The 16123-nt window shown below is 37.2% G+C and overlaps 1 protein-coding gene across 13 annotated transcripts in view; it reads left to right on the plus strand.

Annotated features, from left to right (window-relative positions):
- Positions 1-16123, plus strand: part of ATAD2B (ATPase family AAA domain containing 2B) — a 125126-nt gene that overhangs the window by 14103 nt on the left and 94900 nt on the right. For all 13 annotated transcript variants that reach the window (XR_014842404.1, XR_014842400.1, XR_014842403.1 and 10 more), the window contains exons 2-6: positions 7459-7610; positions 10540-10589; positions 11218-11371; positions 13155-13257; positions 15275-15383. Coding sequence is in view for 3 of the 13 variants with exons in the window: in XM_021087780.2 (XP_020943439.1) it covers positions 7459-7610; positions 10540-10589; positions 11218-11371; positions 13155-13257; positions 15275-15383 (568 nt within the window). In the remaining 10 variants the exon portion in view is untranslated. The remainder of the gene's footprint in view (positions 1-7458; positions 7611-10539; positions 10590-11217; positions 11372-13154; positions 13258-15274; positions 15384-16123) is intronic.

Here is a 16123-nt window from a genome sequence, read left to right on the forward strand (position 1 = left end):
TAGAAAAAAAAAGCTGTCTCTTAAAGGAAATTGGAAAAGATTGATTGCACCCTTAAACTTTCTGATCTAACCTGGGGTGGGGTGGTGGGGGCAGGGGTCGGGGGTGGGGAGGGGGAGAAAATAAGGTTCCTGTTGCGTTTTTTCTTGTCTCTTTGGGGATCTTTTTCTCATCAGAATTATCTTGCTCTTTAAAATTTTATTTTCTTCTGTGGTTCCCTTCTATTTACAAGAAACCAGGTCTTTTTTTTTTTTTTTTTTTAAAAGAAAATCCTTTGACTTTGTAACCTCTTTTAGACTGTTGTCTTATTTCTTCTTAATTCTGACACTTCTTGTTCAAGTAACTCTTTAATTATCACTTGTATATTCTCATCAGTCACTCAGTTCTTCACTTAGTGATTTCTACCTCAGCAGAAATTGCTCTTTCAGAAGTTACAGTGACCTAATTACCAGTCCACAGGTTTGGGTTTATCAGATTAACTCCTGTTTAGTCTTTTTGGAATCAATTTCCACTCCCTCCCCCCATTTGAGTGAGACACTGTATTTTTGTCTAGTTTATACGGGATTCTTTCTGCTTGCTCTTTTAATGTATTTTCCCAAGGTCTTGCCTTCTGCCCTCTTGTTTTCTCATTCTCTATATTACCTATGGCCCTTTTATTACTATTTCATATCCATGTCTAGTCCTCACATCATTCTGTCTCAGAACTGTTTCCCACAGTCTGATAGACATCTCTCTAGGTTTTTGGCTAGAATTCTGAAGCTAACTTTTGAAATCAGAAATCATTGTTACAATTCTTTCAGTATCTGTCTCCTGGCCTTCTTTCACAGCTCCTAAAACACAGCAGCTTTTTACACCTGCCTTGTCTTTATTTTGAATACTGATGCCACTAATCTTTTAGTTATTCTGCTTTCTGGAATCAGTTTCTTATTTTCTACTTTTACAATTCTAGATGAATCTGCCATTAAGACTTGAATTGGTCTGCTAATTCATTTATTTCCTAATTTCTCATTTTTAATGCTGTAATTGGATATGTCCTTTTGGCTTTATACTAAAGTCAAGGTTTTAGATTTCTAACAAATTCTGATCTGGGCAGGAAGCTTCCCTGAAAGCCAGGGCAGCATAAACTCTTTTGTTATTCTCAAGTTCTTCTACTTAATTGTATGAGATTTATGGTAGAATGGTGTTCGGTATATGTGGTAACTGATGAGTATGGTTTAAGAAATTCTAGGAGTTCTCATCATGGCTCAGTGGTAATGAGCCCAACTAGTATCCATTATAGGATGCGGGTTAGATCCCTGGCCTTCCTTGCTCAGTGGGTTAAGGATGGGGCATTCCCATGAGCTGTGCTATGGGTAACAGACACGGCTTGTTACTATGGTTATGGTGTAGGCTGGCAGGTACAGCTCCAATTCAACCCTAGCCTGGGAACTTCCATATGCTGGTTGGTATGGCCCTAAAAAGACAAAAAGGAAAAAAAAAAAGGGAAAGAAGTTCTGAGATTCAGGGAGAAAATCGTTTTTACAAATTGGAAAAATTTTCTACCTATTTTAGAAGGTTAGTTAGAAAGTCACCTAGGTGGGGATGACTTAACTTCATTGTACGTTTACTTTCTGTAGCATTTGACACTATTATATAATAGCATATAATAACTCTTATAAGTTCTCTTATCCTTGAATCATGTTCTTCTGACTGTTTTAGGTATTCCATTATTATGTTGTTACAAAATAAACAGCACATTATTTATGTCTTTCTTCATCTCTGCTAGCTGTTATTTTTTCTTTCAGAGAATTGTGTATTTCTGTTAGAGTACTTACTATAATATGCCTTATGCCATGAGAAACTATTTGTCAAATAGATTGTGTACTGGGTTTAAATAGGTTTTAATCTTTTTTTTTTTTTTTTTTTTACCATTGCCTCCCTCCCATGTCTTATAATCACAGTAGGTGTTCAACAGATGTTTGTTAAATGAAATTATTCCCTTAGTTTGAATGCCTTTCTTGCTCATGGGTTGTAATCACTCTGACACATATTACTAAATGTCTGTGGGTAGATTGCATAATCCCTTTTAAATATTTTTGTCCCGAAACTGGCAACGCCTTTTTTCAAAGGGTTAGTTTATAATTAACTAGTAAAATGCTTTGAAGAAGTTAAAGTTGAGCATTATGATCATCCCATTAAAGACGAACTGTTAGTATCAGGTTTGTAGGTAAAAGCTCTCCCAAAGCTTGAGGTTAATTAAATGGCATTGAAGTAATTATTTTGTAGTATTTACATCTTGGTTATTTGCTTTACTGAAATCCCTAGATTTCTTTGGAGGGAAGGAATCTTTTTTTCTTTCTTTTTTTTTTTTTTTTTTTTGGAAGGATGCTTTTGTAGTGCTATTTATTCTGAGGTCTTTGTCACTGAGCCAAGTCAAGATTGAAACCCTTTCATTATGATAGTAGTACATTAATATAGTGCAGCAGTTAGGATGATGTGCATCATATTTTATACTTAAATTGTTTTATATGCCAGAGGTCCCCAGACTTTTGTGTACTAAGAATCATTTAGAGGCCCTCATTTAAAATATCCCATCTCCAGAGATTCTAGTTTAGCAGGTTATGTTTCTTTAATGAGAAATTCAGGTACATTCTGATTCAGTTAGTATGTAGAACATACTTTGAGAGATACTCCTGAATGGAGCTGTAAAAAGTTGGTAGCATATGGGAGAATGACTAATAAACATACAAAATCATTTAAATTGATATTCAAAGAGTTATATAACTCACATTATTTAAAACATGACTATTTTGTCTTTAATTCAATATGCACACAGTACTTACTCCTAGAGTGTGTTTTTGAAACTTCAGTACCTACAGATGCTCCATGAAAAAAGAGCTTGATCAAATAAGTTTGTGAAATATTATATAGTATCTTCCATACTTCAGAGATTTGTACTGCATATTAACATATTAAAGACTCATAGAAGTCAAGTGAAAAACCTTGGACCTCATCATTTCTTAGATGTATTTGACCATGGACCTTCCTAAAAATGTCCTGAACAAACTTGGGAGGTTGGGGAAATCGTGCCCTTTTTTTTTGTTTGTTTGTTTTGCTTTATATCGTCTGGAATTCAAAAGAAGTGGTGTATCTTTTATAATTAAAGAACTTAAAATCTTGCTTGAACCTCAAGACTTGGATGTGCCATCTTAAAAAATGGTAAGTATATAATGCTAAATTTGATATTATCAAGTGCCAGAATGGAGAGTTGCAGCTACAAAGGGAAGAGGGCGATTTAGGTTAGATTATTCAGGTAAGATTTTGAGGGAGAGATGGGTCTTGAAGGGTGAGTGGTGGGATTTGATTACAAGTGATGCTGGCCTGGGCTGTCTAAATGGGTAAAGTATTTCACAGGTATCAGTTTCTTTATTCACAACTGTGTCTTCAAACATATAGTCAGTGCTTCCGCTGTGACTGTTTGTTGAATGTGTTATATAATAATGGTTTCCAAACTCTAATGTGTATGAGAATCATCTGGAGATCTTGTTATAAATGGTTTCTGATTGGATAGGTCTGGGGTAGAGCATATTTGAAGTGACAGATATAGAGCCTGATCAAGTCTTGGATGAGGAATTGAGTAAGATGACCTTCGAGGCCCACTTTAACATTGGTTTTATAGGGTGAAGTGTCTGAGGTAGTAGACAGAGAACTGTATTAGGAATGGAAGCACCTAAATTCTAGTTTTTTTTTTTTTTTTTTTTTTTCTCCCCCTAATTCTGTCAGTCATTTGTTAGCCTTGTGACCTTGGTCTAGAGTTAGTTGACTTATATCTGAGCTGTAGTATTTACTCAGCTAAATACTGAGTTAAAGGGTGGGACTGGAGAAGGCAAGGGCCTGGGGAAGTGAAATAATACAATTTAAAAAGCATTCATTTTTTAAGCACATTAAGCATATTTACCGTTAAGTACTATTATATGACTGAATTGCATCTTAAGTGGATTTACCCCCCTCTACTGAGGGATAGTTTGAAAGTAGCTAACCAGTTTTCTTGAGAGCTCAAACTAATAAGTGATGGTGTATGTTACATAATTAACATGTTTATTATCCTTAATTATAGACAGTTTAATGTTTGAATTTCTAATTGTTTTTCCCTTTGTGCCTTTTAGTAGGAATGTGGTCTTGTGGGTTTAAAACTAGCTCGTGGTAACTAGCATTACAGCACAAAATTAGAAATTTGTCTTTTTGTGAAAAAGTTTTTAGTAAGTGAATAGTCTATAGGCTATATATTTGGATACCTTTAAACGTATATTGCAAGTATTTCTTTTTGTGAGTGGCTACATTCTTTTTGTGAGTGGCTACATTTGACTAATTGTATAATGTAGTTGGGTTGCTTTGGGAAAATATACAGAAATGACATTTATGAAATGGATACTTTTTGTATTTTTCTTAAAAGAAATTTAAGAAAACTCAAATATATTTAAATGGTAGCATATTGAAAAGGATTATACATGCTTTTAAAATATTATCTATAATCTCAATTGATAAAGTATTACCATGTGAATTAAATCTTCTCTGAAGAAAACATAGCTCTTTTCTCCACTCTCTTACCCACCTGTCCAGTATTCAAGGAATTGGGTGGTGAAGAGGATAGCTGCTGTGACTGCAAAGACAGTTACGCCTGTAGTTTGAAGACATGAGGCTGGGGAGGGATTAGTGTGTGATGGATGTAGGTCTCTGGTTGAGAGACTGATTATATTAAACAAATTAATTAATTGAAAGAGCAATTGTATTGAAAATAATGGAAGTTGTGTTTCTCATGGGGAAGGACTTATAAAAATGGAAAATCTAAAAAGAAACATAGGTATGGAATTAGAATTGGAAGCACTGGTGTACACACATTTGTTTTTTATTATTTGTGTACAGGTGGGTAAGAAATAGGTATAGATATGTATATTTATATGTATGTATATGTAGTAATATACTTCCTAGCTTTCTCTTTGAGAGGACTCAATAGCGGTGAAACCCCAGTAACAAGGAGCACACCTTATGCCCAGATCTTGATTTCCGAATACTATCCTTGACGAAAAGAAGCTAATGCTCAATTTAGCTCAATTTATAGGGTGAGGGAGGGAAGGTACTAGTTGAGTCTGGAGAGTTCTTTTGTGCCAGAAAGTAAGGAAATACTCACAATGGTGGGGACATGTCAGAAGGATACAGGAACCACTTTGAAAGGTTCCTGATAGCCAAATCTAGTATAATTTGAGCAGAAAAAAATAGAGGGATGGGTAATAACCCATAGGATAAAGTAAGAATCCATGAGTCCATACTGATATGAATAAATGAGTGAATGAAAAGGAAAGGAGGGTTGGGGAGGGAAAGTTCTTTAAAGTAGAATGCCAACTAAAAAATACTGAAGGAGTAATGGGATTAGATAATCACCACCATAGCGGTATTAAAGGCAAGAATAGTCAGTGAATGCTTTGGCTAGTGGGTAGAGAGGTTTGACGAGAAATAGGATATTGGTGAATTATCAGAATGATTCCATATAAACTAATCAAATACAAAGGGAAAAATAGTGACTTTTTCAGTGGAGAAATCTGGCAGACACTAACTTGACTAAGTGATCAGTTATATCTAATGATGGGTCGGTATAATATGTATGCATAGTATCTCATCTATATATCTGTTCCTTGAATGTTATAGCCTAAATTGGGTTACGAGGAACATCAGATAGACCCAGACTGATGGTCATGCTAGAGAATGAAGAGCCTATATCCTTTACAGTTAAGGGCATAAAATGGGGAAAGACTAAAGAACTGTTCCAGATTTAAAGAGACAGAGTAGGAGTTCCCGTCGTGGCGCAGTGGTTAACGAATCCGACTAGGAACCATGAGGTGGCGGGTTCGATCCCTGCCCTTGCTCAGTGGGTTGACGATCCGGCGTTGCCGTGAGCTGTGGTGTAGGTTGCAGACGAGGCTCGGATCCCGTGTTGCTGTGGCTCTGGCGTAGGCCGGTGGCTACAGCTCCGATTCAACCCCTAGCCTGGGAACCTCCATACGCCGCGGGAGCGGCCCAAGAAATAGCAACAATAACAACAACAACAAAGACAAAAAGACAAAAAAAAAAAAAAAAAGAGAGAGACAGAGTAGATCTGATAACTATATACAATGTATATTCCTAGATAGGATCCTGAACCAGAAAGAAAAGGACATTGTTGAGACATTTGATAAAATTTGAATGTGTCTGTGGGTTGGCTCTGTGTTAAATCAATGCTAATTTCCTAACTGGGAGGCTTGAATGATGCTAATGTAGCAGAGGGTCTTTATTTCGGGAGTTAACACATTGGAGTATTTAGAAGAGGAATGAGGAATCACGTCATAAAAAGTTACATGCACACACCTCTTCTGTAGGCCTGAAACTTTTATTTTTTTGTTTTTTGGTTTATTTATTTATTTATTTTTGCTTTTTAGGGCCGCACCTGTGGCATATGGAGGTTCCCAGGCTAGGGGTCCAGTCGGAGCTACAGCTGCTGGCTTGCACCACAGCCGCAGCAATGGTGGATATGAGCCGAGTCTGAGAGCTACACCACAGCTGACGGCAATGCCAGATCCTTAACCCACTGAACAAGGCCAAAGATTGAACCCCCAACCTCATGGTTCCTAGTCGGATTCGTTTCTGCTGCACCATGAGGGGAACTCCTTATTTTTAAATTTTTATTTATTTTTTATTTATTTTTGCTTTTTAGGGCCACACTCATGGCATATGGAAGTTCCAAATGGCTAGGGGTCGAATAGGAGCTACAGCTGCTGGCCTATTCCACAGCCATAGCAATGCAGGATCTGAGCCTCGTCTGTGACCTACATCACAGACTCATGGCAATGCCAGATCCTTAACCCACTGAGCAAGGCCAGGGATCGCACCCGCGTCCTCATTGATCCTAGTTGGGTTTGTTACCACTGAGCCAGGACAGGAACTCCCTGAAACTATTTTCTTTTTTTTTTTTTTTTTTTCTTTTTGTCTGTTGTCTTTTTAGGGCCGCACCTGTGACATGGAGGTTCCCAGGCTAGGGGTCGAATTGGAGCTACAGCTGCCACAGCCACAGCAATGCAGCATCCGAGCCTCGTCTGTGACCTACACCACAGCCCACGGCAACGCCAGATCCTTAACCCACTGAGTGAGGCCAGGGATCAAACCTGCAACCTCATGGTTCCTAGTTGGATTTGTTTCCACTGTGCCATGACAGGAACTCCTGAAACTATTTTAAAGTAAAAACAAGAAGCTAAATATACTTTTCTGAGTATAAATTTAATTTTTCTAACTTTTTCCTATATTTACAGATGATTATATTCTGCTACACTCATAGAGGGATTCGTTCAGTAAATATTTATTGGTTGAATAAGCACTTATTTTATCCAAGAATTTAAGAATTCTGTATATTTTGATAGGAATAATAAAAATACATTTTAAACTTTGCCTTCCAGAAAGCTGAAGTTGATGGTAGTTTAAGTGATAGCCACGTGTCTCCTCCAGCCAAACGCACTTTGAAACAACCTGATTCTGTTTGCAAAGACAAATCAAAATCACGAAGTACTGGTCAGCGAGAGGAATGGAACATATCAACTGGACAGACCAGGTGAGAAGGGAGAACTCATCTGTTGTTTTCTCTTGAATTATTTGATAAGATTCAACACTGGTATTAAGGCTAATTTTCTTAAATTGTAAAGCCACCTGTTTAGAAATACTTGTAAATTGTATTAAGCTTATTTTATATTTTTTGTATGTAAATTAGTTTCTCTAAATATGCCAAAATATATTTGTCTTCTAAAAATACGTAGTATATCATAGAAACTATTATTACTAAGATAATAAGGATTTCGATAGGTCTTAAATGTTTACAATCTTGAAAATTTAAATAAAAAAACTGTGGTTAGAATTATATTTTTTACTTGAAAGATCAGATTAAAATCTCCTTTCTAAAATTATTAAATATTTCACTTGAATTGGTATACTAAAATGTAATAAAATTTTTTTTTTTTTTTTTTTTTTTTTTTTTTTTTTTTTTTTTTGGTCTTTTAGGGCCACGCCATGGCATATGGAAGTTCCCTGGCTAGGGGTTGAATTGCAGCTGTAGCTGCCAGCCAGCCTAAGCCACAGCCATAGCAATGCGGGATCTGAGCCACGTCTGTGATCTACACCACACAGCTCACGGCAACACCGGATCCTTAACCCACTGAGTGAGGCCAGGGATCGAACCCGCATCCTCATGGATGCTAGTCAGATTCGTTTCTGCTGAGCCACGATGGAAACTCCAAAATTTGAATTTTTTAAAGAATTATTTTCATTTAAATGTCTTCAAATTAAATTTTCTTTATGTCTTTTTCAATATGTATTAGGAAAATAGTTTTGCTCACCTACCAAAGTAAAAGGTACTAATTTAATGTAGATAGGATAGGTACACTTAGAAAAGATTTAAATTTTAAGCTCAGACTCTTTAGCTTCTCTTTACTCCAAAGTCTTTGATGCAGAAGTGCTGGTGATGTGCCAACTGCAAACAAAAGTGAAAGAGAATTGGAGTTCCTGCTGTGGCACAACAGGATTAGTGGCATCTCTGCAGCCCTGGGGCTCAAGTTCGATCCTTGGCCTGGCACAGTGAGTTAAGGACCCCGAGTTGCTGCAGCTACAGCGTATGTCACAACTGCAGCTCCGATCTGATCCTTGGCCTGGGAACTCCATATGCTGCGGAGCAGCCAAAAAAGAAAAAAAAAAAAGAGAGAGAATTCTTTTTTGACAATATTTTGATTTTATCTATGTAGATAAATTGTGTGTATTGTTAGTCTTAAATGAAAATAGTTTTTGGGGTTATATAGACTTTGACAGGCATTTGTACATTTGCTCGTGTCTAGAGTCTGTGCCTATTTTAATATATACCACTTTATTTAGAATTTTTATTTTGTATTGTCTAGGAGCTTAGTAGAAAAATACATAAATTATACTCTTTTTTTTTTTTTTTTTTTTTTTTTTTTTTTTTTTTAATGGCAGCACCTGTAGCATATGGAAGTTCTCAGGCTAGGCATTGAATCGGAGCGGTAGTTGCAGGCCTGCACCACAGCCACACCAGGGCTGAGTTGCATCTGTGACCTATGCTGCAGTTTGCCACCACACCAGATCCTTAACCCACTGAGCGAGGCCAGGGATTGAACCCTCATCTTCATGGAGACTACGTTGGGTCCTTAACCTGCTGAGCCACAATGGGAACTCCTTATTTTTTTTTTTTTTAACTTTCCCATACTCATTCATATGTGAGATGAAACAGATCTATATCCCTGTAATAATGTTACTTAAGTACTACCCTTTAATTACCCTTCTACACTTGATCTACATGTTTTAATCTGTATCCTATATTAATTAAATGAGTGAATCAGGCTTATTTTTCTAGATAAATGTTTGTAAAAATGTGCTTTTAGTGTAAAATGTTTGAGCTTTAATTGTATGATAATTTTAACAGTTTAATTCAAGTACGAGTATTTAATACAGTAGATTTCCCACATCTTATCCACTCACAAATCTTCTATGTAAATTAATCTTGGATCATGTCTTTCATATAAAAAGGCCTTAAATTTTTGTGGGGAAGAGAGTTTTGCTTCCATTTAGTTACCTTAGAGTTTGATATTTCTTTTATTTTTATTTATTTATTTATTTATGTCTTTTCTAGGGCTGCTTCCCATGGCATATGGAGGTTCCCAGGCTAGGGGTCTAATCAGAGCTGTAGCTGCCGGTCTGTGCCAGCTCCCGGCAACACTGGATCCTTATCCCACTGAACAAATCCAGGGATATTCCTGATATTTTTTTAAAAAAATATTAAGTACGTTTTGAATAAAAAGCTTAAGAAATAATGAAAGCTAATAGAATTTACTATTTCTATTATCATTTTGTCTTTTTAGGGCCGTACCCATGGCGTATGGAGGTTCCCAGGCTAGGGGTCAAATCAGAGCTGTGGCTGCTGGCCTACACCATAGCCGCAGCAATGCCAGATTCGAGCTGCGTCTGTGACCTGCACCACAGCTCATGGCAATGCCTGATCCTTAACCCACTGAGCAAGGCCAGGGATCGATCCTGCTACCCCTGGATACTAGTCAGATTCATTTCTGCTGAGCCACAATGGAAACTCCTCTAAAGATTTTGATTGGAGCCATCACTCTTAATTTTAGCTCCAGGAGTTCCTGTGTGGCTCTGAGGAAATGAATCAGTTAACTTAATGGTACATATTTAGCTTAAGCCTTTTCATTGGATTTTAGTTTATAGAGCTGAAGACAGAGCAAGTTTAATTTATAATCTGTTATTAAAGCTTTTCTTAAAATAGAAATAATGAAATGACTCTTAGCTAGTTTATTTTGTTAATTGATATATTCTCAATCTTAGGGTAAAAAAAGAATGTCCTTACACTTAAAAAATAATATTACATCATTGACATTTTAAAGGTTAAGACTATTCCACTAGTATTACATTTCTTGCTTCTTTAAATGAATTGATATGTTTGCATATTAAATATAATTGTATTCTAGGTTAACTTCTCAGCCTGGTGCTGCATTACCAAACGGACATAGTAGCTTATGTGAGTATTCTGTTAATGAAACTGGTTAGTATTGAAGTTCTTTTAATTTTAGAGTGTTAAAGTGGGGTAAAATAGCGATTTACTAGTATGCTCGGTATACAGTTTGAAATGACTAGATTTCAATCATAGTGAATATGTATGTAATTGTTAAAGAGTTAGAAATCAATACAATTGAAATAATTTTATTTATTTATTTATTTATTTATTTTTTTGTCTTTTGTCTTTTTAGGGCCACACTGTGGCATATGGAGGTCCCCAGGCTAGGCGTCTAATCAGAGCTGTTGCTGCCAGCTGACGCCACAGCCACAGCAACGCCAGATCCAAGCCGAATCTGCTACCACACCATAGGTTATGGCAATGCCAGATCCTTAACCCACTGAGCAAGGCCAGGGATCAAACCCTCAACCTTATGGTTCCTAGTTGGATTCGTTTCCGCTGCGCCATGACGGGAACTCCCGATTGAAATAATTTATGGCAGATTGTAAAGAGTTATAGAAATTTTAATTATTTAGTATTAAAACTAGTTAAGAGGTTGTGGTAAACTTTTAATAATCTTTTGAAAGTAATTTTGATTTTTTTTTCTTTTTATACTCTATACCTTGAAATGGAAATCTCTCTCTTCTTATAGCCCTTCGAAGCCATCCCCTTCGAGGAGAAAAGAAGGGAGATGGGGACCTTTCTTGTATAAATGGTGACATAGAAGTCAGAAAAAGTTGTCGTTCCAGGAAAAACAGATTTGAAAGCGTGAACCAGAGTTTGTTATTTGATCAACTAGTCAATAGGTATGAATGCTTTTGTAGTAAGCACTTTGACATAATTGCTGTTTTTTTAAGCCAGTTATGTTTTAAAAACTAACTTAAGCACTGACTTAGCAATCAAAAGTTATTTCAAAACTTAATTCAAATTAAGCATGCAATGATTGTCAGTTTCTCATCACTTTACTAGATTTAATGCAGTTTATGTAATAGCTTAATTTTTCTTATTCTAAGCTCTTTAAACTATTGTTCATAGTTAATATAAAAAGTAATTTTATTTTGTCTTCACTACTATAGTCTTTTAATATTTGTTCATTTAACATTTGTAGATTTTTTTTTTAGGTTGGTTGTTTGTTTTTGCTTTTTAGGGCTGCACCTATGACATATGGAAGTTTCCAGGCTAGGGGTAATATTGGAGCTGCAGCTGCCACCCTACGCCATATAGTGATGTGGGATCTGAACCATGTCTCCGATCTACACCATAGCTCACCGCAACACCAGAACCTTAACCCACTGAGTGAGACCAGTGATTGAACCCGCATCCTCATGGATAGTAATTGGGTTTGTAACGATCTTGAGCTACAATGGGAACTCCCTGATTTTTTTTTTTTTTTTTTAAGCTGCACCTGTAGCATATGGAAGTTCCCCAGGTTAGAGGGTTGAATTGGAGCTTCAGATCCAAGCTGCGCCTGTGACCTACACTGCACCTTGTGGCAGTGCCAGATCCTTAACTCACTAAGCGAGGCCAGGGATCGAACCCACATTCTCACAGAGACAGTGTTGGGTATTCAGCCTACTGAGCCACAATGGGAACTCCCTGTTTTTGATATTTTTCAAGCAATATTAAGTTCCATTATAATTTGATACACAGTAAATATAATTTTGCTTAGTTAAGATTCCAAATTGAGTCTTTTGAGACTGTATATATGGGATGTAGCTAGTGAATGATCCTAGCTGACTGTTTAGCATCCACATGCAGTGAAGCTTTATTCTTCTCAGATAATAAATCATTTTACTTAATCCTTACAAAAGCCTGGAGAAGGGAGGTCAGAATAATCCCTATTTGAGAGGAGGGGAAATTATGTTCGATAGTGATAGTGTTAGATTTGAGTATTAGTTATTACTTGTTAAGTACTTAGTATCTGGAGTACTATTTAGTAAGTGCGATGTATGTGTTTAAAAGATAAAATATGCCAATGTTAGCATATATTTCGTGGATGTTAATATCCTCTAATTTCTAAAAGTATATGTTCAATTAACATTATATTGTCTTTAAACTTCTTACAGATCTTTTAATCTTTTTTTTTTTTTTTCCTGCCACTCTTGTGGCATATGGAAGTTCCCGGACCATGGATTGAATCTGAGTTGTAGCTATGATCTATGCCACAGCTGTGACAATGCCAGGTCCTTAACCCATTGTATCATAGCAGAAACTCCCAGATCTTTTATTCTATACGGTTTTCAACACCATCTTCAAATAAAAAGATTGAATCCCCCCCCCCCCCGGTACCTTGGGTCTGATAGTTATTTGTAGTACTATTATGAATTTAAATATTTAGACTTATAAACAAAAGTCTTCTATTTATAACTTTTAATATATTAATGTAGAAGATGTTCTGTTTCCAACCTTTTATGAGGCATTATCTTCTGTTGGGTACCAGTTCAGAAACAGTTATTAATTGGAATGTTACGTACAGTAGTGTTATTAGAGATGATTTAATTATGTTTTGACGAAGAGCTCTTTTACATGTATGACAACAATGTATGATCCCACAATTTTCTAAACCCTGGTTTTATTATATAATTGTAGTACTGCCGAAGCTGTACTACAAGAGATGGACAACATTAACATCAGAAGGAATCGTCGATCAGGAGAAGTAGAACGGCTTCGAATGTGGACAGATACAGAATTTGTGAGTATATTAACTTTAACAAGCTTTGCAGGTATTTTTTATTTTGATTGAAGAATTCAGAGAAAGAGACAGGGAGAGAAAGAGAGAAAGTGAGTACAGGATTTAGATTGCTTGAATTAACAGAATTGTTCCTTCTTTGTTTCCAATTTTTTTTTTTTTTTTTTTTTTTTTTTTTTTTTTTTTTGCTGCTTTTTAGGGCTGCACCTGTGTGGCATATGGAAGATCCCAGGCTAAGGGTTGAGTCGGAGCTGCAGCTGCCAGCCTATGCCACAGCCACAGCAATGCAGGGTCTGAATTTGTCTGTCATTTACACCACAGCTCACCACAACGCCGGGTCCTTAATCCACTGAGCAAGGTCAGGGATTGAACCTGCATCCTCATGGATCCTAGTTGGGTTCATTACTGTTGAGTCACTTCAGGAACTCCCTTTGTTTCCAGTTTAATCTGGGATCGTATTGTTTTCTTTCTTTTTTTAGCCATACCCTGTTTGCCACAGCCTTCCCCCGGAGACCCTCTACACCTTTGCCAGAGAGTCATCTTAAAGTAGAGCTCTGATTCTGTCACTTTTCTGATCTGAACCTTTAATCTTTTTAAAATATGTACTGATTTAAGTAAAAAATACCTTGGAGTTCCCATCGTGGTGCAGTGGAAACAAATCTGACGGAACCCTGAGGTTGCAGGTTTGATCCCTGGCCTTGCTCAGTGGGTTAAGGATCTGGCATTGCCATGAACTGTGGTGTAGGTTGCAGACGAGGCTCGGATCTGGCATTGCTGTGGCTCTGGCATAGGCCGGTGGCAACAGCTCTGATTCGACCCCTAGCCTAGGAACCTTCATATGCCGTGGGTGTGGCCCTAAAAAGAAAAAAGGCAAAAAACAAAAAACAAAAAACAAAACAAAAAAAACCCTTGGCAACTTCATAATCTGGTTTCAAATTTATCTTCTCATACATCATTGCACAAGTGTAAACAAATCATTCTTGTTCTTCTTTTACTTCTGTTAATACTTCTAATTAGGGAGTGATGCAATTCTGTGCCTTTGTTTCAAGGCTTCTTTCATGTGCTACCTCCAAACATACTTAGCAAGGGGAGGAGGGTGTCTGAACTCCAGAGCACTTTGTACCTTTCTTTTTTTTTTTTGGTCTTTTCTAGGGCCTTGCCCTCGGCATATGGAGGTTCCAGGCTAGGGGTCTAATTGGAGCTGTAGCCACCAGCCTACACCACAGCCACAGCAACGTGGGATCCGAGCTGCGTCTGTAACCTACGCCATAGCTCATGGCAACTCCGGATCCTTAACCCACTGAGTGAGGCCAGGGATCAAACCCACAACCTCATAGTTCCTAGTCGGATTCGTTAACCTCTGCGCCACGACGGGAACTCCCTTTGTACCTTTCTTTATGGCATTAAACTTGTTTTACTTTCTTTTTTTTTTTTTTTTTTTTGTCTTTTGTTGTTGCTATTTCTTGGGCCGCTCCCTCGGCATATGGAGGTTCCCAGGCTAGGGGTTGAATCGGAGCTGTAGCCACTGGCCTACACCAGAGCCACAGCAACTCGGGATCCGAGCCGCGTCTGCAACCTACACCACAGCTCACGGCAACGCCGGATCGTTAACCCACTGAGCAAGGGCAGGGACCGAACCCGCAACCTCATGGTTCCTAGTCGGATTCGTTAACCACTGCGCCATGACGGGAACTCCTCCTTTTTTTTTTTTTTACTTTCTTTTAGTTACCTGTGACTTGACTTATTTCATCCTATTAGGCTGTAATTTGCTTAAGGAGAAAGTATGTCCATGACATTGTAGTTTTAAATGTTCAAATATTGTATATGTTTTATTTTTCCTCTTGTTTCTTACATTTATTGAATTCAGTAAACTCCATTTTCATAAATCTGTGCCTTGTAAATAGATGCTCAATAAATTTTATTGAGTGGGCTTGTCCCATTTTGTCAGTGGGACAAACAGTGGTGTTTTTAGCTGGGAATAAATTTCATGTCAGTATTTGACAGATTTCTCTTTTAAAAGGAAAACATGGATATGTATTCAAGAGTGAAAAGGCGAAGAAAGTCGCTGAGAAGAAACAGTTATGGGATACAAAATCATCATGAAGTTTCTACTGAGGGTGAAGAAGAAGGTTTGTAGAGCATCTTTTGAAATAAATACTACAAAGTTAAGGTGGGAGGGAAGAAAAATATATAAGAGTAATATATGTATAATATTGCTGAGTGGGTGATTTTTGGCTTTAGAAGTCTATGTTGCATAATTTGGAATAATTTTTACTCCACTGGCATTTCTGAGTTTTCATTTCCTTCATTTTGAAAAATGACTATGCATTGTTGTATAATATATCCTATTAGTAGCTATTGATAGTCCTTAGTGACCTAATTTGGTGTAGCATTTGCTATGGGCAGATTGGCTTGTTAGGTGAGGCTTCTTTTGTATATAGGTACCTTGTAACTAGAAATCTATGTCCATAGCCATCTCTTTATATAGCTTCTAAATCTCCAATTATTGGAGTCTCAAATTTAGGTATGAACAAAGGAATAGTAAATTATGAAGAGAAAGAAACACTGCTAATACTAGTGGAGTGAGTTGTGTTGCTCCATTCTGAGAGCTGTCTGGGTTCTGAATTGAAGAACCCTGACTAAGGAGTTCCCTTGTGGCTCAGTGGGTTAAGAACCTGGTATTGTCACTGCAGTGGCTCAGGTCATCTGTGGCACAGGTTTGATCCCTGGTCTGGGAGCTTTCACATCCTTTGGGTGCAGCCAAAAAAAAAAAAAGAATCCTGACTGAATTTGTACCCCTGGAGAACAGATGAAACCATGTTTTCCCCATGGACCATAAGTTGATGACCATTTGTAGGATTTAATTCTG

The sequence above is a fragment of the Sus scrofa genome, chromosome 3, assembly GCF_054392235.1.
Source record: "Sus scrofa isolate SSC_HxYL_T2T_F1_AM1 chromosome 3, Sscrofa_HxYL_maternal_Yorkshire_Landrace_v2.0, whole genome shotgun sequence".
NCBI lineage: Eukaryota > Metazoa > Chordata > Mammalia > Artiodactyla > Suidae > Sus > Sus scrofa.